General features: G+C 43.8%; 1 protein-coding gene across 2 annotated transcripts in view; it reads left to right on the top strand.

Annotated features, from left to right (window-relative positions):
- The window catches only part of LOC122801015 (NACHT, LRR and PYD domains-containing protein 1a-like), a 1,015,111-nt gene that overhangs the window by 387,696 nt on the left and 606,288 nt on the right, over positions 1-21,127 (top strand). For both annotated transcript variants that reach the window (XM_044070467.1, XM_044070468.1), the window contains 2 exons: positions 12,538-12,581; positions 12,689-12,741. In XM_044070467.1, coding sequence (XP_043926402.1) covers positions 12,538-12,581; positions 12,689-12,741 — 97 coding nt within the window. The remainder of the gene's footprint in view (positions 1-12,537; positions 12,582-12,688; positions 12,742-21,127) is intronic.

Here is a 21,127-nt window from a genome sequence, read left to right on the forward strand (position 1 = left end):
AATAGCAGTATAGTTTAGAGAAACAGATTTGTGGTGTGAACTCTGCCCGATTGACTGACTGAAATGTGATGTACAACAGGCATTTTAGTTTTATGCCCCTAGTAAAACATTTCTTTTTTGGTAGTGGATGTCTACAATAAAACATTGGGTTGCTTTCAGTAATTGCAATATTAATTACATTGCAATGTGTCAGGCGGGGTTTGGGCGAGGCTTACTACTACACATCTGGTGGGTTAATACACTTCAATATCACCAAACATACTGTTAGAGGAATTCTGGTTTATGTAGCTTCTTGTGGAAATGTTACATTCTGTATATTGATGCATAGAACAGGATGTTGTGGCAACCTGGAAAAGAAAATAATTTGAGAGTGAGCAAGAACACTATACACACTGTTTGGAACAGCGAGAGTAGGCAGTGCATAGCATGAAGTAAAGAATATTTTAAGTTGCTTGAATAACATCATGCCAGCAATGCATATGTGCACACAAAAGTAGTAGCAACTACAAGTAGAAGGACACATCAGTGACATGCCTAAGGGATAAAAGTGCAGAATACTGCACATCTCTCCAAGGCAAATATGACTATTCATAATGATCAGAGTATGCTTTGGCAGACATAGCTAAATCTGTCAGTGCTGAGATTAACTGTTATCTGTGTATGTCACAGGCATGTTTAGAGGAATACCTAAGACACCTTTACAATAAGGATATTTGTACCTTGATTTACTGTAAAAGTGCTATTCAGATGAAAGCAGTAAGGAGCGAGGTGAGGGAACAGTTTTAGAGGCACACCAGGCTGACTGAAAGCAACTCTGTTTGATGTGCATTGTCATTCAAATTAGATAAACCTAGCAGGGCAGAAAATGTGAAACTCTTGCTGGCTGAGGGTGGGAATATGGGAGGAATAATTTGAGAAGGAACACAAGCAGATCATATGTTCATAGGTAGGTACTAGGCTATCTGCCCTAGGGCATTTATAAGCCTAACCAGAATGTGTTGGCTTTCGCCTCTCTTTTAGATTAGATTCCTGGGCCTCTGTCCAGCAGGGCCATAGAAGTGATCCCAGGAGTAAATTTACGATTTCCCATCCACTCATCAAGATTTCTTTTGAAGAGGGTCAGTGAGGGGCTCTGCCTAACATGGATTGGGATTCTATTCCAGAGCGAGGGAAGCCTCTGGGATATGAATCTATCCCTCCAGCATGTCCTATTTATTGTTGTGCTGAGGTTTAAATCCCTGGAGTGTATAGGTCTAAGGGATATGGATTTCTTGAGGTGGAGCATGTCCATTAATTCCGGGTTAGACATGGCCTTGTATGTCAGGCAGAGATCACCTTTGTGTAGGCGGTAAGCAACTGAGTAGAGCTGGAATTTCTTTAGACGAGCTGCATAGGGCATCTGTTTGAGGCCCACGATCCTCTTGGTGAGGTACTTTTGGGGTCTCTCTAGCTGTTGCAGGTGTTTGGTAAGGTACATCCCAAATGGGGCATTGTACTCAATTATGGGCCTGATGAGCGATGAGTAGAGGGGCACAATGGCCTCTCTTGATCTAGATGTGAACCCTTTCGTGATTATGTGGACTATATAGAAGGTTTTTCTAACCACTTTGGCAATGTGATTATCAAAGGAGAGGTTACTATCTACTTGGGTACCCAGATCCCTAATTACATCTTCTGTACTTAGTGGATTACCACCTGTGTGGTAGTTTGTGGGCACTTTGTTTTTCCCAAAGGGGATGACTATGCACTTTTTGGCATTTAGCTTGAGGTCATGGTTCTGACACCAGGTATCCATCTCCGTAAGACCCTTCTGCAGGATGCTTGTGTCAGCTGCAGAGTCGATTATGGCTCCAAGTTTGCAGTCATCTGCGAACTTGGTCAGCCACAGTCCTCCCATGCTTGCCTGTACCTCAGAGAAGTATATACCAAACAAGAGGGGTCCCAGGACTGAGCCCTGTGGGACTCCACTTGTAAATGGTTTGGAGTCAAGACATGGCACCCGCAACTCTGACCATGTGGGTTCTATCTCTGAGCCAGTTTGCAGCCCATCTTGTGACATAGGGGTTGATATTCAAGCTGGTAAGCTTATTTATAATGCCAGAGTGGGGTATTGTGTCGAAGGCCTTTGTGAGGTCCAGGTAGGCTGTGTGGACTACCTTTCCCTCATCTATGGCCTTGGTAACTGTTTCAAAGAAGTCAGCTAGGTTTAAGAGGCAAGATCTGCCTTTAACAAAGCCGAATTGGGTAGGGTCCAGTGTCTGGAGGTTCCCAATGTCTTTGTTTATGAGATCCATGATGATGCGCTCCACAGCTTTGCAGACCAGGCTAGTCAGGCTTATAGGGTGGTAGTTCCCTGGATCCGTTGTGGCGCCACCTTTGTGGAGTGGGATAACTGTTGCTGTACGCCATTCTTTGGGTACATATCCTGTAGTAAGGCTGAGTTTGAACAGTGACTTTATGTGAGGGTTCAGTTCATTTTGGAGCTCGTGCAAGACACAGCCCGGAACACCATACGGTCCCATTGATGCTGTGTTTTTTGCTTTGGAGAGGGCTGCTTTCACCTGTGTGTCTGTGATGTCTGGGAAACTACATTCTTCTGGGATAGACACTGGCCCTTTTGGGGGGGAAGGGGGGTAAAGTTTGCACTGAACCTGTCCGCCAGGATGTTGGCAATGTCAGTAGGTTCAGTGTATTTTTTGCCATTTTGCACCAGCTCAGAGCAGAACTGAGAGTTGCCACCTAGATTCTTGACGTAGCTAAAGAAGGCCTTTTGATTATCTTTAGAGTCTTTGTTGATTTTTCTTTCGAAGCTGGCCTTTGATGATTTTATGAGGGAGTGTAGTTTCTTGCTAATACTGATCAGGGATGCCTTCCCTTTTTGGGATTTTTCTCTATCATGTAATGGTTTCCTCCTTCTGTTGTATAGCTTATTCATGGCCGGGGTCCACCAGACTGGTCTCCTGTTTTTGGAGGAGTGAGTCGTGGTTTTATTGGGATGGCTCGATCCATGCATTCCTGTAGGTGCTCATAGAATGCATTTGTAAAGGATTCTGTGGTTTGGGCAGCATTTTCCATTAGCCAGGGGGCTTTGAAGCTTTCCATCTTGGTCTTGAGAAGTGTGAAGTTTGTTTTTGAGAAATTTTTCACAGTGGTTTCTTTGGCTGGAGGTGGGATCGGGATGTGGATGTCCAGTGTGATTAGTTTATGGTCTGATTTTACCAACGAGGGGTTTACCTCTGGTATGGAACATTGAGCCCCCATGTTGGTGATGACCAGGTACAATATGTTGTCCCCTCTTGTGGGAGTGGTGACCAGTTGTTCCATGGCGTTTGAGTTTATAAACTCCAGGAACCGTTGGTCAAAGGAGTTGGGACTTGAGTAGTTTTCCCAGTCAATGTTTGGGTAGTTGAAATCACCCAATATCATGGTGTTTGGTGAGACCTTCATATTCTCCAATGTTCTCAGGAATGCCGAGTGGAGGTCCTGGGACAAGGTGGGTGATCTGTAGCAAGCTACAAACTGAAAAGCAGTTTTGCCCACTGTTAGTTGCACATGGATAGTCTCCGATGCCTCGTGCAGTGCCACTAACCCGGAGGTGTGGGTATCCTTGATGAAAATGGATAATCCCCTGCCTTTTGTATTTCGGTCCGAGTTCTGGGGCCGAAAAGCATGCTATGAGTTATATCCTGGTAGTGCTGGGGTGCTCTCTGGAGCCTTGAACCAGGTTTCTGTTACTGCACAGATATCGATTTTCTCCATACTGAGAAATGCCTCGAGTGCGTGCATCTTGAGGTTTAGACTTCTGGCGTTGAGTAGCATTACCCTTAGTTTTTTGTTTCTTGTGTTGTCTATAGAGGTGGGTTTGTCTTTTGAGCCTTGCCTAAAAAAGGCACTATGGGGTTGGCAAGAGTCTTAGCCAGTATTCGAAAGACTAAGGGTGATAGGTGCAAGCCGTCCCTAGTGAAGCAACGTGGCTTGTCGAGCATGTCATCCCAGGTTGACAGACACTGGATCCCCTTTGAATGACACCAATAGCTTAGCCAAATGTTAAAATTGATCATTTTGTCTTTATACTGTGGCATCATTCTTAGTGAGGCCAAGATGCTACTCAGGGTCAGGGTCATACTGGCCTGAGCTACATGATCAGAGAGCTCCTCTATGTCTCTTTTCTTGTAGTCCAGGGAGGTACGTCTCAGGTCATTCACACCAACATGGACAATGACAGAGTCATATTTGTACTTGCTTTGGAGTGACCCAAGTGCTTGTGTTATGTGGCGGATCCTGGCACCCGACAGGCAGCTTACAGTGACCTTTTCCTTGTTCATTCTGGTGAGCGGGACGTCAATGTGCCTGACAATAGAGTCTCCTATTACTAGTGTATTTGGTGTGTTATTTAGCCTTAAGGTCTGCGTCTGTGTGGCACACTGACTTTCTGAAGTATGTGATACGTGAATATTGTTGTGGAGCAAGTTGAATGCCTAAAAAAGTCTGTTTTCTCAGTAATGAGCTGCTAGTTGTGGAATCTTTTTTCACAGAATGTGTAACACATCAGCAAGAAACACATTTGTAAGAGGCACTGCATGACAGTACATGATGCTTTCACTAAGGCCTCTCATAGTTAGCTGCTGTTCTGTGTTCTTCAATTCTAAGTGAATGGAACTGCCATATGACGGCCCAGCTATGGGCACTGTAATCTCAGAAACAGTGGACTCCCAGTGTATCACAGGGAAGATTTTTCTTTAGAAGGAAACAAACTCTCATCAGGATGTCTGCCTCCAGGAGGTCAGTCAGGGGTGCAAATTTATAGTGACTACTTCTGTCTGGTACATACAGGTTTGTAATGAGCCAAACTTAAGGAAAAGTTATACAATATATCCTTTTAAAATGTTTTCCCATAGTTGTCCTTTAATGGTAAAGAAGGACAACACCACTGTTATGTGGTATATAAACAAGCAGGGGGGTACCCATTCATAACCTCTCTGCAGACTAGCCATGGCTCTGTGGAACACAGCCTTGAGCTACCAAGTGCACCTACAGGCTCAATTCCTGCCAGGAAAACTAAATACACTGGCAGACGAACTAAGCAGAAATCTCATGGACCCACACGAGTGGAAACTGGAACCAAAGACTTTCAACATGTTGATAAATAAATGGGGGAGCCCAGATATAGACCTGTTTGCCTCCCCCAAGAGCTACCAATTGGACAAATTCTGCACAAGGACTCCCCACAAACAAGCTTGGAAAGTGGATGCCTTGTCCTTCAGCTGGAAAAATCTGTCAGTTTATGCCTTTCCTCCTCTGCCTCTCCTCTCCAAAGTGCTACTAAAGATCAAACAGGACAAACCAAGGATGATATTGATTGCACCAGACTGGCCAAGCCAACACTGGTACCCCCTCTTGCGCAGTGTGTCACTGCTGGCTCCATGGCACCTGCTTCAGACCCCTACCCTGCTGTCCCAGCAGGAGGGCCAGATTCTGCATTCTCAGCTTCAAACCCAGAACCTGGCAGTCTGGCTAATTACCTAATCTCTCCATTACCATCCCTCAGTAAACAAGTGTTGGATGTCATTTTGGAGGCAAGGAGGCCTAGTACTAGAAAATCTTATGCTGAAAAATAAAAAAGATTCTGTTCCTGGAACCAAACTCAAGGGATGGGCACAGCAGTGCCCAGTTTACCTCAGATTCTTCAATACTTAACTGAGATGCTTCACAAGGGCCTTTCTTTTTCCTCCATCAAAATTCATGCCTCTGCCATTTCAGCTCATTACAACACAGAACCACCCATCTTCTCTCATCCATTGCTCAAGCAGTTCTTCAGAGGGACCAAAAACGTAAGACCACCCAGGAGAGCTTTGAATACACAAATACTGATTCATCAAACAGTTTACTGTTCGTGTTGTGTTCCAGTATTTCTGTATTCAAAGTTACCATTTTGGAGAGTTGGAGGTGTTTGTTTTTGTGGTTACCACCCAGGAGAGCCCCAGCTCCAGCCTGAGACCTTAAATTTTGTATTGGAAAAACTCACTCTGCCCCCTTTTGAGCCAGCTACAAGTGCAGAGTTGAAATTCCTTTCTTGGAAAACAGCCTTCTTTGTAGCCATCACATCAGCAAGAAGGGTATCTGAATTACAGGCCCTTATGACAGTGGAGCCTTTCATCATCTTTCATGTGGACAGGGTGTCCCTCAGGATCAATCTCACCTTCATGCCCAAGGTAGTATCCAGTGTGGCTCTTAATCAGTCCATTCATTTGCCAACCTTCTTTTCTAATCCACAGAACAAAGAGGAATGGATACTGTACTCCTTAGATGTGCACAGACAACTTAGATTTTACTTGGACGGGACTAAACCTCAAAAGAAATCTGAACAACTGCTGATGGCATTGCTGCAGGGGCAGACGGGAAGGCCATTTCAAAGCAAACCATTTCTAAATGGATAGGCCATTGCATTCATTTCTGCTATAAGCACCATGGAAAACATGTCCCACAGGGGATAAGACCACACTCAACTAGGGCTGCATCTACCTCTACAGCCTTTCTCAGAGGTGTCCCTACTAGGGACATCCTAGAAGCCGCTACCTGGAGTTCTGTACATACTTTCATCAAGCATTACCATTTGCCAATTTTCTCTAACTCCAGAGCTGGCTTTGCCACTGCAGTCTTGCAGGGCCTTATAGCTGGTCCTAATACTGTCTAAATCCCTCCTCCCATCCTTAGCTTTGGGAATCTACCCAAATGTGATGACTGCAACAATGAAACACAAAGAACATAGTACAGTTGTGTACACTTACCATAAATGTAGATGCTCGAGTGTATTCACTGTTGCAGTCCTGGTTACCCTCCCTCCAGCCCCTGACTTCTTTTGGCTATACCTCTATTCTCCTTTACTATGCTTAAAAGCATTTTGGTGTATTTGCTTTTTTGTTGGAGGAATAACTTTGCGTATACATATATATATATATATATATATATATATATGTATATATATATATATATATATATCTATATATATATATATATATATATATATATAAACAGTTTACACCTACACTAAAAAGTGCAGCACTTGTTCCAAATAGCTTTTTCTTCTCAAAAAGCTCAGCACTTGTCTTATAAGCATATCCCTTGTCTTATAAGCATTCTCTTTGCAGGTCAAGCACTCCTATATTATACAAATCTCTCACTAGCAAAACCCCCCAGAAGTGCCCACTTCCCTGCTAAGCCCACTACTTTTCTGTCTCATACCAACTCATAATTCTTTCTAGCATGTCGAAGGGTCAGATGCTGGCATCCTCTCCTGCCCAGTTGGTGAATCTGGGAATTCTGAGACAATGTTACAATTGCCTCATGTACACGGACAACCCTCTCCTCCTCCCACGTAACACTAACACTTGTGAGAGATGCAGCTATTTAGCCAGACTGGAGGCTGAGCTCTCTCAACTCAGGACTGGCAAGACCAGGCAAGAGGAGAAGGCAACTACACACACCACAATACCAGTCTCACATAACTCAACCACACCACTGAATCAAACACATAAACACACTAAGACATACTCGGAGGCTCTGAGTAAAATTTACCTAAACAGCAGAGGCCTCCAAAGCAGACACCCAAGCAACTGCAAACTCAATACACCACACAAACAACACATAAACAACAAAATCAGTGTGCAAAGCAGTCACTGCCCTTAAGGCCAAATACAACACCAAACATACTTGTCATAGGTGACTCCATAGTCAGACACACTGACGTCCCGCTCACCAGACTGAGTAAGGAGAAGGTCACAATAAGCTGCCTGTCGGGCGCTAGAATCCGCCACATAACACAAGCACTCAGGTCTCTCAACAGCAGGTAGAAGTACGACTCAGTCATTGTCCACGCTGGTGTCAACGACCTGAGACGTACCTCCTTGGACTAGATGAAAAGAGACATTGAGGAGCTCTCTGATTATGTAGCCCATGCAGGTATGACCCTGACCTTGAGCAGTATCCTACCTTCACCTAGAATGATGCCACAATACAGTGATAAGATGATCAGCTTTAATAATTGGCTTAAATTCTGGTGTCATTCAAAGGGGATCCAATGTCTGTCTGCCTGGGATGACATGCTGGACAAGCCACGCTGCTTTGCAAGGGACGGCTTGCACCTGTCACCCCTAGGCTTCCGGATATTGGCAAAGGCTCTTGCCACCCCCATAGTGCCTTTTTTAGGCAAGGCTCAAATTCTAAACCTACCACCCTAGAACACAAAAAAGTAAAAAAACTAAGGGTAATGCTGCTCAATGCCAGAAGTCTCAATCTCAAGATGCACGCACTCGAGGCCCTTCTCAGTATGGAGAACATCGATGTCTGTGCTGTGACAGAAACCTGGTTCAAGGCTCCTGAGAGCACCCCAGCACTAGCAGGTTTCACCTCATATCATGCTCCGCCCCAAAATCCGGACAACACCAAGAAGGGGGGGGTGTCCATATTCATAAAGGACACCCACACCTCAAGGTTGGTGGCAACGCACGATGCATCGGAGACCATCCAGGTGCAATTAACCATAGGCAAGACTGCTCTGCAATTTGTAGCATGTTACAGGCCACCCTCTCAAACACAGGAACCTCACATGGCCTTCCTGAAAACAATGGAGGGGATAAATGTATCTCCAAACACCATCATACTAGGTGACTTCAACTACCCTAATATAGACTGGAAACACTACTCAAGCCCAAACACTCTAGCCCAAAGGTTCCTGGAGTTCATAAACTCAAATGCCATGGAACAACTAGTCACCATCCCCACAAGAGGAGAAAACATACTTGATCTCATCATCACGAACATGGGATCACAATGTTCAACACCGGAAGTATACCCCTCACTGGTGAGATCAGATCATAAACTAATCTCGCTGGAGGTCCTCATCCCGCCCCACCTGAAATAAAAAGACCACAGTGAAAAACTTCTCAAAAGCCGACTTCACACTTCTAAAAACTAGTGTGGTCTCCTTTAAGGCCCCTGAGCCAGTGGTAAATATCACTCAAACCGCTGAATCACTTACAAATGCCTTCTACCAGCACCTACAGGACTGCATGGATCAGGCAATCCCAAACAAAACTAAGACTCTTTGTACCAAAGGCAATCGTCCAGTCTGGTGGACCCCAGCCATAAACAAGCTCTACAACAAAAGGAGGAAGCTACTACAAGATAGAGCAAAATCCTTGAAAGGTAAGACACCTTTGATCATTATAAGTAAAAAACTAAGAGCTCTCATAAAATCATCCAAGGCAAATTTTGAGAGAAAAATCGCCAAGGACTCAAAAGACAATCATAAGGCCTTCTTTAGCTATGTTAGAAACCTAGAAGGAAACTCCCAGATATGCTCAGAATTAGTTCAAAATGATGTGAAGATTACTGAACCTACACACATTGCCAACATACTGGCTGACAGGTTCAGTGCAAACTTCTCCCCCCCTCCCCCCCCAAAAGGAGAGATATCTATACCAGAGGATTGTAGCCCCCCAAACATCTCCAACGCCCAGGTGAGAACTGCTCTCTCCAAAGCAAAACACAGCATCCATGGGACCGGATGGTGTCCCCGGCTGTGTGCTCCATGAACTCAATGAGGAATTAAACCCACAGTTAGGACAGCTGTTTAATCTTAGCCTCACCTCAGGATACGCACTCCAAGGAGTGGCGACGGCACTGTGGTCCCACTTCACAAGGGCGGTGCCTCCACCGACCCTGGAAATTACCATCCCATTAGCTTGACAAGCCTTATCTGCAAAGCCATGGAGAGGATCATAATGGAACTCATAAATAAAGACATAGGGAACTTGCAGACTTTGGATCCAACCCAGTTTGGCTTTGTCAAAGGCAGATCATGCCTTTTAAACTTGGTTGACTTTTTTGAGACAGTCACCTAGGCCATTGATGAGGGAAAGGCAGTCCATACAGCCTACCTTGACCTGGCAAAGGCCTTCGACACAATACCCCACTCAGGTATCATCGAAAAACTCATCAGCTTGAATGTAAACCCGTACATCACAAGATGGGTTGCAAACTGGCTAAGTGACAGAACCCACAGGGTCAGAGTTGCTGGAGCCATGTCAGACTCAAAGCCTGTCACAAGTGGTGTCCCACAGGGCTCAGTCCTGGGTCCACTCTTGTTCGGCATCTACTTTTCTGAAGTACAAGCAAACACAGGAGGGTTATGGCTGACAAAGTTTGCAGATGACTGCAAACTGGGCACCATAGTCGAAAACACATCTGACACAGATATCCTTCAGAAGGGCCTCACAGAAACGGATAACTGGTGCCAGAGCCATGGCCTAAAGTTAAATGCCAAGAAATGCATAGTCATACCCTTCGGGAAAAACAAGGTTACCCCTAGCTACCATATAGGTGGCAATCCACTGAGCACAGAAGAAGTCATCAGGGATCTGGGGACCCAGGTTGATAGTAGCCTTCGCTTGACACTCACGTTGCTAAAGTGGTTAGGAAAACCTTCTACATTGCCCACCTGATCATGAAGGGATTCACATCTAGATCAAGGGAGGTCATCGCCCCCCCTGTACTCATCACTCATTAGACCTATGATTGAGTACAATGCCCCATTTGGAATGTATCTGACCCGACACCTGCAGCAGCTGGAAAGGCCCCAAAAGTTCCTCACCAAAAGGATAAAGGGTCTCAAAAATATGTCTTATGCTGCCCGACTGAAAGAACTCCAGCTCTATTCAGTCTCATACCGCTTGCTAAGAGGTGACCTGTGCCTGACATATAAGGCCATGTCAAACCCTGATTTGATGAATATGCTTCACCTCAAAAAATCTAGATCCCTCAGAACCACAAGGGCGGAGACTTAAACCTTGACACGGTTATTAATAGAACGTGCTGGAGGGACAGATTCATCACCCAGAGACTCCCTATGCTGTGGAACAAAATCCCGGTACATGTGAGGCAGAGCACCTCGCTGGCCTTGTTCAAGAGGAATCTTGACCAATGGATGGGGGATCGCAGATATACCCCAGGGATTACTTCAGTGTCACTGCTTGACAGAGGCACAGCAAAATAATAGGCATAGTTTTATTCAAACTAAAGGGGTGGCGAAAGCCAAATAACTATGGGCTAGGCTTATAAATGCCCTTGGGCAGATAGCCTAGTATGAACCTATGAACCTATATATATATATATATATATATATATATATATATATATATATATATATATATATATATATATATTTAATTGCCTCCCATTAGGGGGGCACCTGACATCTGGGCCAAGAAAACCTGATGTAATGGCGTCGGCTGCATGCTTTATACCCCTGACTACCTGACTTCATGGAAGATGAGACAGCAACCGACGCAGGACCCAAGACTTTGATAATCAGGCCGACTGAGGGCTACTGCAAGCAGATAACCCAAATGTGATGACTGCAACAGTGAATACACTCGAACATCTACATTTATGATAAGTGCACACAACTGTGCTTTCAGTGTTAGTTCCTGGGAAAGCAGTTATCAAAACTACCATAACTAGATGGTTGTGGGATTGTATCTCTTATATATACTCTTCTAAGAATGTTCCCTTACCATGGCAAGTTAAAGCTCATTCCACAAGGTCCATAGGCACGTCTCAGACTTTTTAGTCTGGGGTCTCTTTGGAAGACATGTGTGCAGCTGCTTCATGGGCAAATTCTTACACTTGTATCACACATTACAAACTTGATATCATCTCGAGGACTAGGGCTGCATTTGGCTGTGCAGTGCTTCGGAATATCCTTCCATGAAGGCCACCCAGATCTATGTAGCTGGGGACTCTCTCCCACAGGTTGATGAAGACTGAACAGACAATATCAGATAAAGAAGTTGTGTACTCACCATAATGTTCCATCAGTGTTGTCTGCTTCAGTCTTCGTTAACCTTCCTTCCCCCCTTTCCCCTTTCCTAGTATCTGAAGGACCTGATGGATAGTGTTAGGAACTGTTGTCCCTGTTTTGAGCTCCTGAGCATCCTTTAAGACTTCTATTTTAAAATATATACTCTCTCTTCTAAGAAAATTGGCAGCTAACCTGATCTGAAGCATCTGAAGAGAGTGAAGGATTATGGGTAGGGTAGGAGGAACTCTAGTTCGGAAAATTTAGCTTGCTAACGGCCGAGTCAGTTCCAAAGACGGAACTGTAACCCCACAGGTTGATGAAGATTGAAGCAGATAACACAGATGGAACATTATGATGAGAACATAACTTATTTTTTCTTCCCATTGTGCAAAAACTCACCATAGCTGAATTAGCAATCCTTCAAGTGACCAATTGGTGTGCATGCTACATGCAAGAGTAGCGAGTGCTTTTTTGTTTGTGTGTGTCTGTTTGTGCGTTCATCTTGCAGTAAATTGATGTCTTATCCAGACTGTTTTTGTGCTCTGCATCCAGTGAGTGCTGGGATAGGCTCTGACTCCTCTGTGATTCCAGATACGATTAAGCAAGTAATCAGGAAATGAATGAAATAGCAAAATAACCTAAACATGTTCTGATTAGCTTCTTTTCTTTGACTACAGAATTTTACATCCGACCATCTTGTGAACACTGCAAGATTACAAATGTAAGAATTTAATTTTGGCCCATAATAAATTACTACACATTTATATTGTTGAAGTCTAGTGCATTGTGCTTCTTAGAAAGTTAACTGCTGATACTTTTTATTCACAGAAGAATGACACTGAGAAAGTAACTCCAAGGAAGATTTCAAAGGGACAGTTTCTGTACGTATTATTTTAGCCATATGTTTCCTGTCAAGTTTAAAGTGTTTGTTGTTTTTTTCCTTATGTTATTGACTATCCCTTTCAGCTTTACAGTCATAGTTAATAAAATAGATCATTATGACGTCATCATGAGATACGTTTTGAACCAAAGTATGACAACAGTCATTGTATGAAGCATGAGTGCAGTGCAGTTATACTCCATTGTAAAGCATTTTTGGACTTAAGAATGGGTGCAGTTTTTTTCTGCCTAGCATGTTTTTTTTTTCTGTTATTTTTATTTTCCTTCCACAGCCTGTCTGTGGTAATTATATATGCAACCTTCCATATTCATAGTGAACTCCCTGATGTCACTTCTAGTTGCTGAATAGTTATGCTATGTGAGAAAGTGTCCAGTCCAAGGAAACAGTACCTGAATAATATTATTAGTATTTGTGCTTTCATGTAGGAAGAAAATGACATGGAAAATTACATCTATGCAACTTGTCGTCATACCTCTAAACCTGAAAACATCAAAAATCTGGACAAGTCCCATGAAAAATCGGTACAAATCTGTACGTTGATTAACATAAAATTTGCATATATAATTATGTAGCCCCATCCACACCAATGGAATTGTAGGATACTAACTTTTAAATGCAAACTGAAAGAACAGACATTCAAAGTATGATCATGAAACACAAAATAAGAAGAAGAACAATAGTGTTTTATTTATATTCATAGGTAGGTACTAGGCTATCGGCCCTGGGGCCTATACAAGCCCAGCCAAAAAGGTACCCTGGCTTTTGCCACCCAAGAAAATTATTTTGCTGTGCCCCTGACGAGCAGAGCCACAGAGGTGATTCCCCGGGGTGAATTTCCTATTTCCCATCCAATCATCAAGATTTTTCTTGAAGAGTGCTAATGAGGAGCTTTGTTTGATATAGATAGGTAGTTTATTCCAGAGTATGGGAAGTCTCTGGGACAGGAATCTATCCCTCCGGCATGTTCTGTTTATTAATATATTAATATTTGAACTTGTGCAAAACTAAAATACAACATTCTTATAGAAAAATAACACTGGGTGCAGCTGCCCTTGCCTTCAGCCTTCTTTAAATAACATACAATATAAGCCAGAACAACAGATTATTTATTACAGTATTCTACTTCTCTGGAACAGGCTTCATATCTATGTGAAGCAGAGCTCTACCATAACCCTATTCAAAAGTAACCTGGACCAATGGATGGGAAATTGGAGGTACATCCCAGGTTTAGCACCTATGTCTATAATGGACAGAGGCAGCATGTAAATCTTGACACAGCTTACATATACTTCTTAAAATAACCTCTAAGGCACATAAACTTGCAGGATACAGTTGGGATGCTTGACTAGGCTTATAAAGGCCCCAGTGCTCATTAGTGTAGTATACACCTATAAACCTATGAAATTACCCATCAAAGTAATTGTCCATGAATCCCCAATCTGAGATGATGAAAATACCAATAAAATAAGTGACTAGAATTTATTGTAAACAAATCATAACATACACATACTCACTTTATGTTCTTAAGGCAATAATAACATCAGGTTCAGTTATACATCATGGGTAGTTTGGTAGAATGTTTTCTTCACCACTATGAAGAATAGGGTAAATCAGCAACAATTAAGTACCAAAAGTGGCAGCATGGGATAATGATCACCTCCTGTATAAACCCATCTTGATAGCATTGCCATAGAACCAATTACTACCTACACCAAGTCAACTCATCCAAGAACAGCATAATACCCTGCTCACGCCATAAAACAACTGCCAAAGGCAGCCTGCTCTCCCTTCCTTTCTATAGTATAAACCATCAAATCCTTAAGAAACTATAAGAATGCACGTCAAATACACCCAGACCTATATCACTAGGTGAACACCATCTTCTGTAAACCACAAGGGATCTCTATCAGTAAAATTCCACTTCTTCAGCACCAAGAAACCTAAAGATGCTCCTGCCCTTGCTACCCTATGATTAATCAATTTCCTGATGGTATTAATTGCCCTAACGCTAACTGTTGTCCTCCAACCAAACCTAGGAGTGAGGACTGACTAAATCACACTGCAACAGGAAGTTTATTTTAAATCAACACCTGTCCCTAATGAAAGGAGCTTATACTTTGGTACCACACTCAAGTAATTGCACACTAGATGCATCAATAAAAAGTGGGATACGCCACACACACTGCCTAGACTTTTTTCAATATACCCAATAAATGTCCCCTTTCAAACCTGAGTGTCCTTGCTAAATAGCTCATTGAATCAAGGCCCAAATATACACATCAATGTCTTACTGAAGCTTTTCTAGATGCCCAATGAATGAATGAATGAATGTCCCAAAAGAACAACCTTCTTCCAGGCTGTAAAAGAAAATAACAAACAATTAACAAAGCCAGCAGATCGTACACAAATTACTAAGCTGCATACCTAATGTAAGGCAAAAAAATGAGTTGTACACCCATCAGCCTACCCTCTTAATACACCAAATCAACGTACCTTCCCTGGCTAAGTCAAACTTCCTGCCAGTCTTTAACAAATGGGTACTGTACCGCTCAATGTCTTGGGACCCCGATGCTCTCCTAATCATAACTGCAAACTTCTCTGCTGACAATGGCCTTCCCTCCCTGTCTTAAAAAAACAAATCTGTTAACTTAGCTTTTGCTAACCCTTTCAACTTTAATCATCAAGCCACTAGACAGAGCAATAGCCCCTTGTTTCAGGGTAAAATCACCTGCTGGCCCTTACCAGTGTGATCAACTTTCAATTTACATAACCATAACAATACACAAAAGTATAAAATACACAAATCCTTCCAGCTAGGACTACGCAGCAACTGACTGGCCCAAAATGTCTCCACATACATAAAAACAGACTATTAATTACCATAGCACTACTCACACAAGAACTATCGAATTAAAAAAAAATTATGAATACATGAAACATATGTATGGCTGTGACTGAAAGTCAAAGCATTTCATTTCTTTCTTTCTTAATCAGTTGTAATTATTTAGCCTTTATATTATTTTACCTGCTATAGGTGCAGGAGGAGCTGGGGGAAGAAGCAGCAGCTGCAGCAGAAGAAATACATTTTTTCATGATGAAGAAAGATGAATGATGACCGTCCTGACTTTCTTGGACCAGGATAATTAATTTACCCCTCACCACTGCTCAGCTCCGAGTCCGTTAGACTGTTTGGTTTGGCCAGAGAGCCTCAGTGCCCTTCACTTTTGCAGTGCAAGCAATCCAAATGCCACTGCCTGCCTGCTGCACTGTCTGCCACGGTGCCACTGCCACCAACCAAGTTTGCCAAATTGCCAACAACTTCAACAAGTACAAGTTACTTCTCCAAGTCAACAAAAACTGAGCCAAGTAGCTTAGCTAGCATTAGCAAGTACCAATTGGCACAACAGTTTGCAAGCCAACTTAGCCAAGCAATGAACAAACAAAAGAAAACACTTATTTTGAATTAAAAAAAAAAAGAAAACAAAAACACTGTCTCTCTTCTCTCTGTCTGTTCAACTGTGCCAGCCCGTACACTTGCTTCAAATCAAAATTAAATCTTCAAATTTAATGCTGGTGCTGCTGCTGGACTTTCACTGGTGCTTGCTCAATGTCAGTCAAATGCTAAGGCAGCCCAGGCTTCTCTGTTCTGTAACGTCTTCTGTGTTCTTCTGTCTTGCTGTCTCATCTGTCCCAAGCCAGCCCGCTCCTCTCTCTTTATCCCCTAGGCTACAGGCAGGTTACAGTGTGCGAGACGTGTGATGAGTGATGAGTCAGCACATGCACTGCTGCTGAATGTAAATAAACAAAGTAGTAAGTTTAATTACTTCTTTGTTTATTTACATTTTAGCAGCAGCAGTGCACGTGGGGCTCACGTTACTCAATCATCACATATCTCGCACATACCGTCTGTGCTGGATTTCCTGTAAACCTGCAAGTGCAATCTGCTCTAAATTAAAGGGTATATGGCTGGGCTGGTCCTGGCTGGGTAATAATTAAGTTTCATGTAACCACGAGGCAGACACAACTCACAGGTGGCACGCTGTCACTGTTCTGTTTATGATCTGCTGCTCTGTGTGCTGTGCTTTGTTTCCAATTCCTATCCCCATCTCTCCTCCCCTCCCCATAGTTCTAACTTTTTTACTCCTAGTATCTTCTTGAGTTGAGACTGAGTGAGACTCAGTCAGACTAGTAGGGCAAAAAGTTAACTTGCAAACAGCAATGGCATTGGCAAATGGGCAAAACAAAATATGGATCTCCGACGACTTCATCTGTGTCACCTACAGCCAAGCCAAGCCTTAGGTTTATATGGTAAACGTGGAGATGGAGTTGCTTAATAATGCTTACTTACGTACTAAAATATTTATCTATCTCTCTCTAGTCTCGACCTTGTCCCTACCTACTGCTGTGCTGTGTGGGGGTGAAGTCAAAAAGGATTTTTATTTCTGAAATTCTTATTCTGAATTTCTGATCTAGCGAGCGTGTACAGCATTGTAATTGTATAGCTAAGCTCACTAGCTCAGCTGCCTTTTAAAGAGTCGAGTCGACTTGAGTGATGACGAGTCTTAATGCTTATTCTGCTGCTGCTGATCTGTTTTCTAGCATGAGCTGCTCAGCTGCTTGGGGACGGGGTGAATGAAGGGCTGAAAACTGAAATTATCTGCATATTAATTATTTCTTTTGTAATTGGAAAGAGACTAGAGGGGTCACTCACGGGGAGTCACAGACATGGTCATGGGAGTTCTTATACTGACATTGTGTGTGTGTGTGTGTGTGTGTGTGTGTGTGTGTGTGTGTGTGTGTGTGTGTGTGTGTGTGTGTGTGTGTGTGTGTGTGTGTGTGTGTGTGTGTGTGTGTGTGTGTGTGTGTGTGTGTGTGTGTGATCATGAGAGAGAGAATGTGTAAACATGCTGAATCTTGTAACATTACTAACATGACATGATGAGTGATGACTCATGAGCTGCTCAGCTGCCTGGACCCTGGGGTGAGAAGATGTGAATTGAACCCTTTCCCTGAAAAGGATTTTATTTCTAAAATTATGATGTTATGTAGTCCTATCTCGCCTCCATTATTACGTGTGGGTTCGGAGCCGATCCTCGACTCCGATCCGGCTGCTTAGAAAGCCTGAAAACTTCTGATTGGCTCGTGGCTAATAGGTATCCCATGGTGCATGCGCACATTCCCCAGATCTCGTTTGCCGCTTCTTTAGTCGGAAGCTTCTTTTGGTTGGCTATGGCTAAATGATATAGTTCTTTATTATTACTACTTTTCAGGAGTTTTTGGCTTCGTGTGAAGTGTTATACTGATTGCTGATAGCTTTATTATGGTGTCTATTAACCGGATTTGACTTATTACTGCTTATAAAATTTTGGGGCCTGTTGGCCTTTTGTGTGTGGTTCCCATGAGTGTGTGCTTTCAGACTAGACCGTTTAACTTAGAGGTGCTAGTTTGTTTCCCTTTTTCCTTTGCACTAGGTTTGTTTAAGTTAGAGAACCTAGTAAAACCACTTTTTATTTTTTGTGTGAGTGTTAGGGCTGGATCTGTTTAAGTTAGAGGATCTAGTTCCTCTCTTGTTGTGTGAGTGTGTTGTTTTTTTCTTTACTGCCATTATGTCCAAAGAACATAAAGAGCATAAACAGTCAGGATTTAAAAAGTGTACTAAATGCTCACAAAAAATGTCTATCACTGATGGACATAGCATCTGTGTGTACTGTTTAGGGGCCATACATCTTCAAGAAACTTGTCTCTTTTGTCATTCCTTTAGCCCTAGAGTGCTCCAGGAACGGAAGAATAAGCTGATCCTAAAAGGTATGTTAAACCCTTCTTTCAAGGAAGACCAGTTCTTCCTCCTCCTCTGCTAGGTCGCAGTCTTCTAGAAAAGATAAGGGCAAGACATCAAAAAGGCCTTCTCCAGCCTCAACTTCTGTCTCTGAACCTCCACAGAAGTTACCAAAATCGGAGCTGGCCTCTGTCTCTTCAGCTCCACTGTCTTCAGAGCCGATTGAGATTCTGGACACGGACCTTGCAGTATCGGCACCAAGTGCTTCAGTGCCGATCACTAGCAGTCCTCTTCGGAGCCGGTCTACAGACATTCCACTGGTCTCCCCTACTCTAAAATCACTTATATTGCAGAGAGCGAGGTCTCCAACACTGTCCTCCAGATCCTCCAGGAGCTTATCTGAAGAAGACATAGAGAGAGTGGTGCTCAGACTCCTTAAGTTGTCGGCCTTGCCAAAATTTTTATTGGCTTTGACCATTTCTGTCTTGGAGCCGATTCCTGCTACCTATCCTGCTCTTTTTCCTCCTCCAACTCAGATTGGGTCTTTGGAGCTGATGCTGTCATTACCGACTATAGTGGTGTCCTCAGCTCCAGCACCCCGTGTGGTTGTCTCGGAGCCGAGCTCCGCTCCGACACTATCGGCGCCGTCCGAAGTGTCTAGGGTCCAAAGCTCTTCGGTCAGGCCCGAGGGAGACACTTGGAACCGAACCTCTTCAGTGCCGAGTCTTCCTCTTGGTGCGTCAGCCAGAGTGAGCTCGGACCCTACATCGTTCTCAGAGCCGATTCCTTTGGAGCCATCAGCACCTACGCTCCCTTCGGAGCCGGAGGAATCGGTCTTCGTGAGGATGAGGAGCATGTTGGATAGTTCATCCGTACCACGTAGGAGTACCAATGCTATACTCCCTCAAGCGCCGACTACGGTCTCAGCATCCTCTCTCCCCTGGGATGGTAGAAACTCACAGCCTCATGATCCCCAATCTTCCGAGACCTCCCCAGAAGACCCCGCTGAGGAGCCCCCTCGGAAGAGATCATGTAAGAGGAAGCATGTAGACTTCCCTGATGAGTCTGTCACATCTGACACTGACCTCGATGAGTCAGAGGGGTCCCCTAAGTCGTCCTCTGAAGATGTCTCCTTTGCAGACATTTTGGAGATCCTCAGGCAGAGAGGCGGCTGGCCCACTGTTAACCCCGTTCGATGAGGAGTCAGTGTACCTGAAGGCTTTTGGGTCTCAACCCTCAGCTTCATGGGTGTCTCCTCCATTTGACGAATTACTGGATCTTGTGAGTCAGAAAGCATGGCAGACTCCTGATGCCGTGGAACCGGTCCCCAGGAGACCGAATAAATTTCTTTCTGCCGCTAAAGACAAAGAGTTTTTATCCAGGAGTATTGATGCCATGGTGGTGGCAGCGGACACTAAGAAGGAGCTAGCAGAGACTTCTTCTTCTATCCATCCACCTAATAAGGAATCCCGAACGATGGATAGGAACAGGAAGCATATCTTTTCTTCAGCGGCTTTTACACTCCGATCGCTGAACTATCTATCACATTTTACAATACTTCAGAGAGATCTCCTAAAGGAGTTAGGAGATACTCTTCAGGGTACCTCTACTGAAGCAGTCCCATCTACAGTGTTGGCTCAGTTGGCTACTCTCACATCTATTGTTAACTCCTCCATACGGCTGATCTCATACGCAGCTGATGGTGCAAGTAGGGCGACGGGTTCAGGAGTCTCCTTAAGGAGACATTCCTGGATGCATCTGTGCAACTTTGCTGAGCCTTTCAAGTCTACATTCACCAATGCTCCCATGGATGGATCCTCTCTTTTTGGACCCAAGGTGAAAGATACCCTCACCAGGTGTGAGCTGGAAGGAAAGACTCTCTCTGCCGTGGGAGTCCATTTTACCGTTCCTTCTAGACCTTACGTTAAAGGTCAGAAGAGTGGCAAAATGTTCATAGGTTCATAGATTCATAGGTAGGTACTAGGCTATCGGCCCACGGGCCTACGTAAGCCTAGCCAACAAGGTTCCCTGGCTTATGCCACCCAAGAAAGTTATTTTCCTGTGTCACTGTTGAGCAGAGACACAGAAGTGATCCCCGGGGTGTATTTCCTATTTCCCATCCACTCATCAAGATTTTTCATGAAGAGTGCTAATGAAGAACTTTGCTTGACATAGATGGGTAGCCTGTTCCAAAGTTTGGGAAGTCTCTGGGATAAGAATCTATCCCTCCAGCATGTCCTGTTTATTGTGGTGACAAGGTTTAGGTCCCTAGAGCGTGTAGCTCGGAGGGATTGGTATTTCTTTAGGTGTAGCATGTCCGACAGCTCTGGGTTTGACACAGCTTTATATGTTGGGCAGAGATCACCTCGGAGTAGGCGATATGCTACGGAGTAAAGCTGGAGTTTTTTGAGACGATCAGTGTAGGGTATTTGTTTGAGTCCAGTAATCCTCTTTGTGAGGTACTTCTGTGGCTTTTCCAGCTGTTGCAGATGTCTTGTGAGGTACATTCCAAATGTGGTTCAAGAAATCACAGAGACCTTTCCAGGACACACAGGGTAATTCCTCCTATAGATGTAGAGGAAGAGGACAT

The sequence above is a fragment of the Protopterus annectens genome, chromosome 4.part1 (assembly GCF_019279795.1).
Source record: "Protopterus annectens isolate FY-2018-M chromosome 4.part1, PAN1.0, whole genome shotgun sequence".
In the NCBI taxonomy this organism is placed as follows: Eukaryota; Metazoa; Chordata; order Ceratodontiformes; family Protopteridae; genus Protopterus; species Protopterus annectens.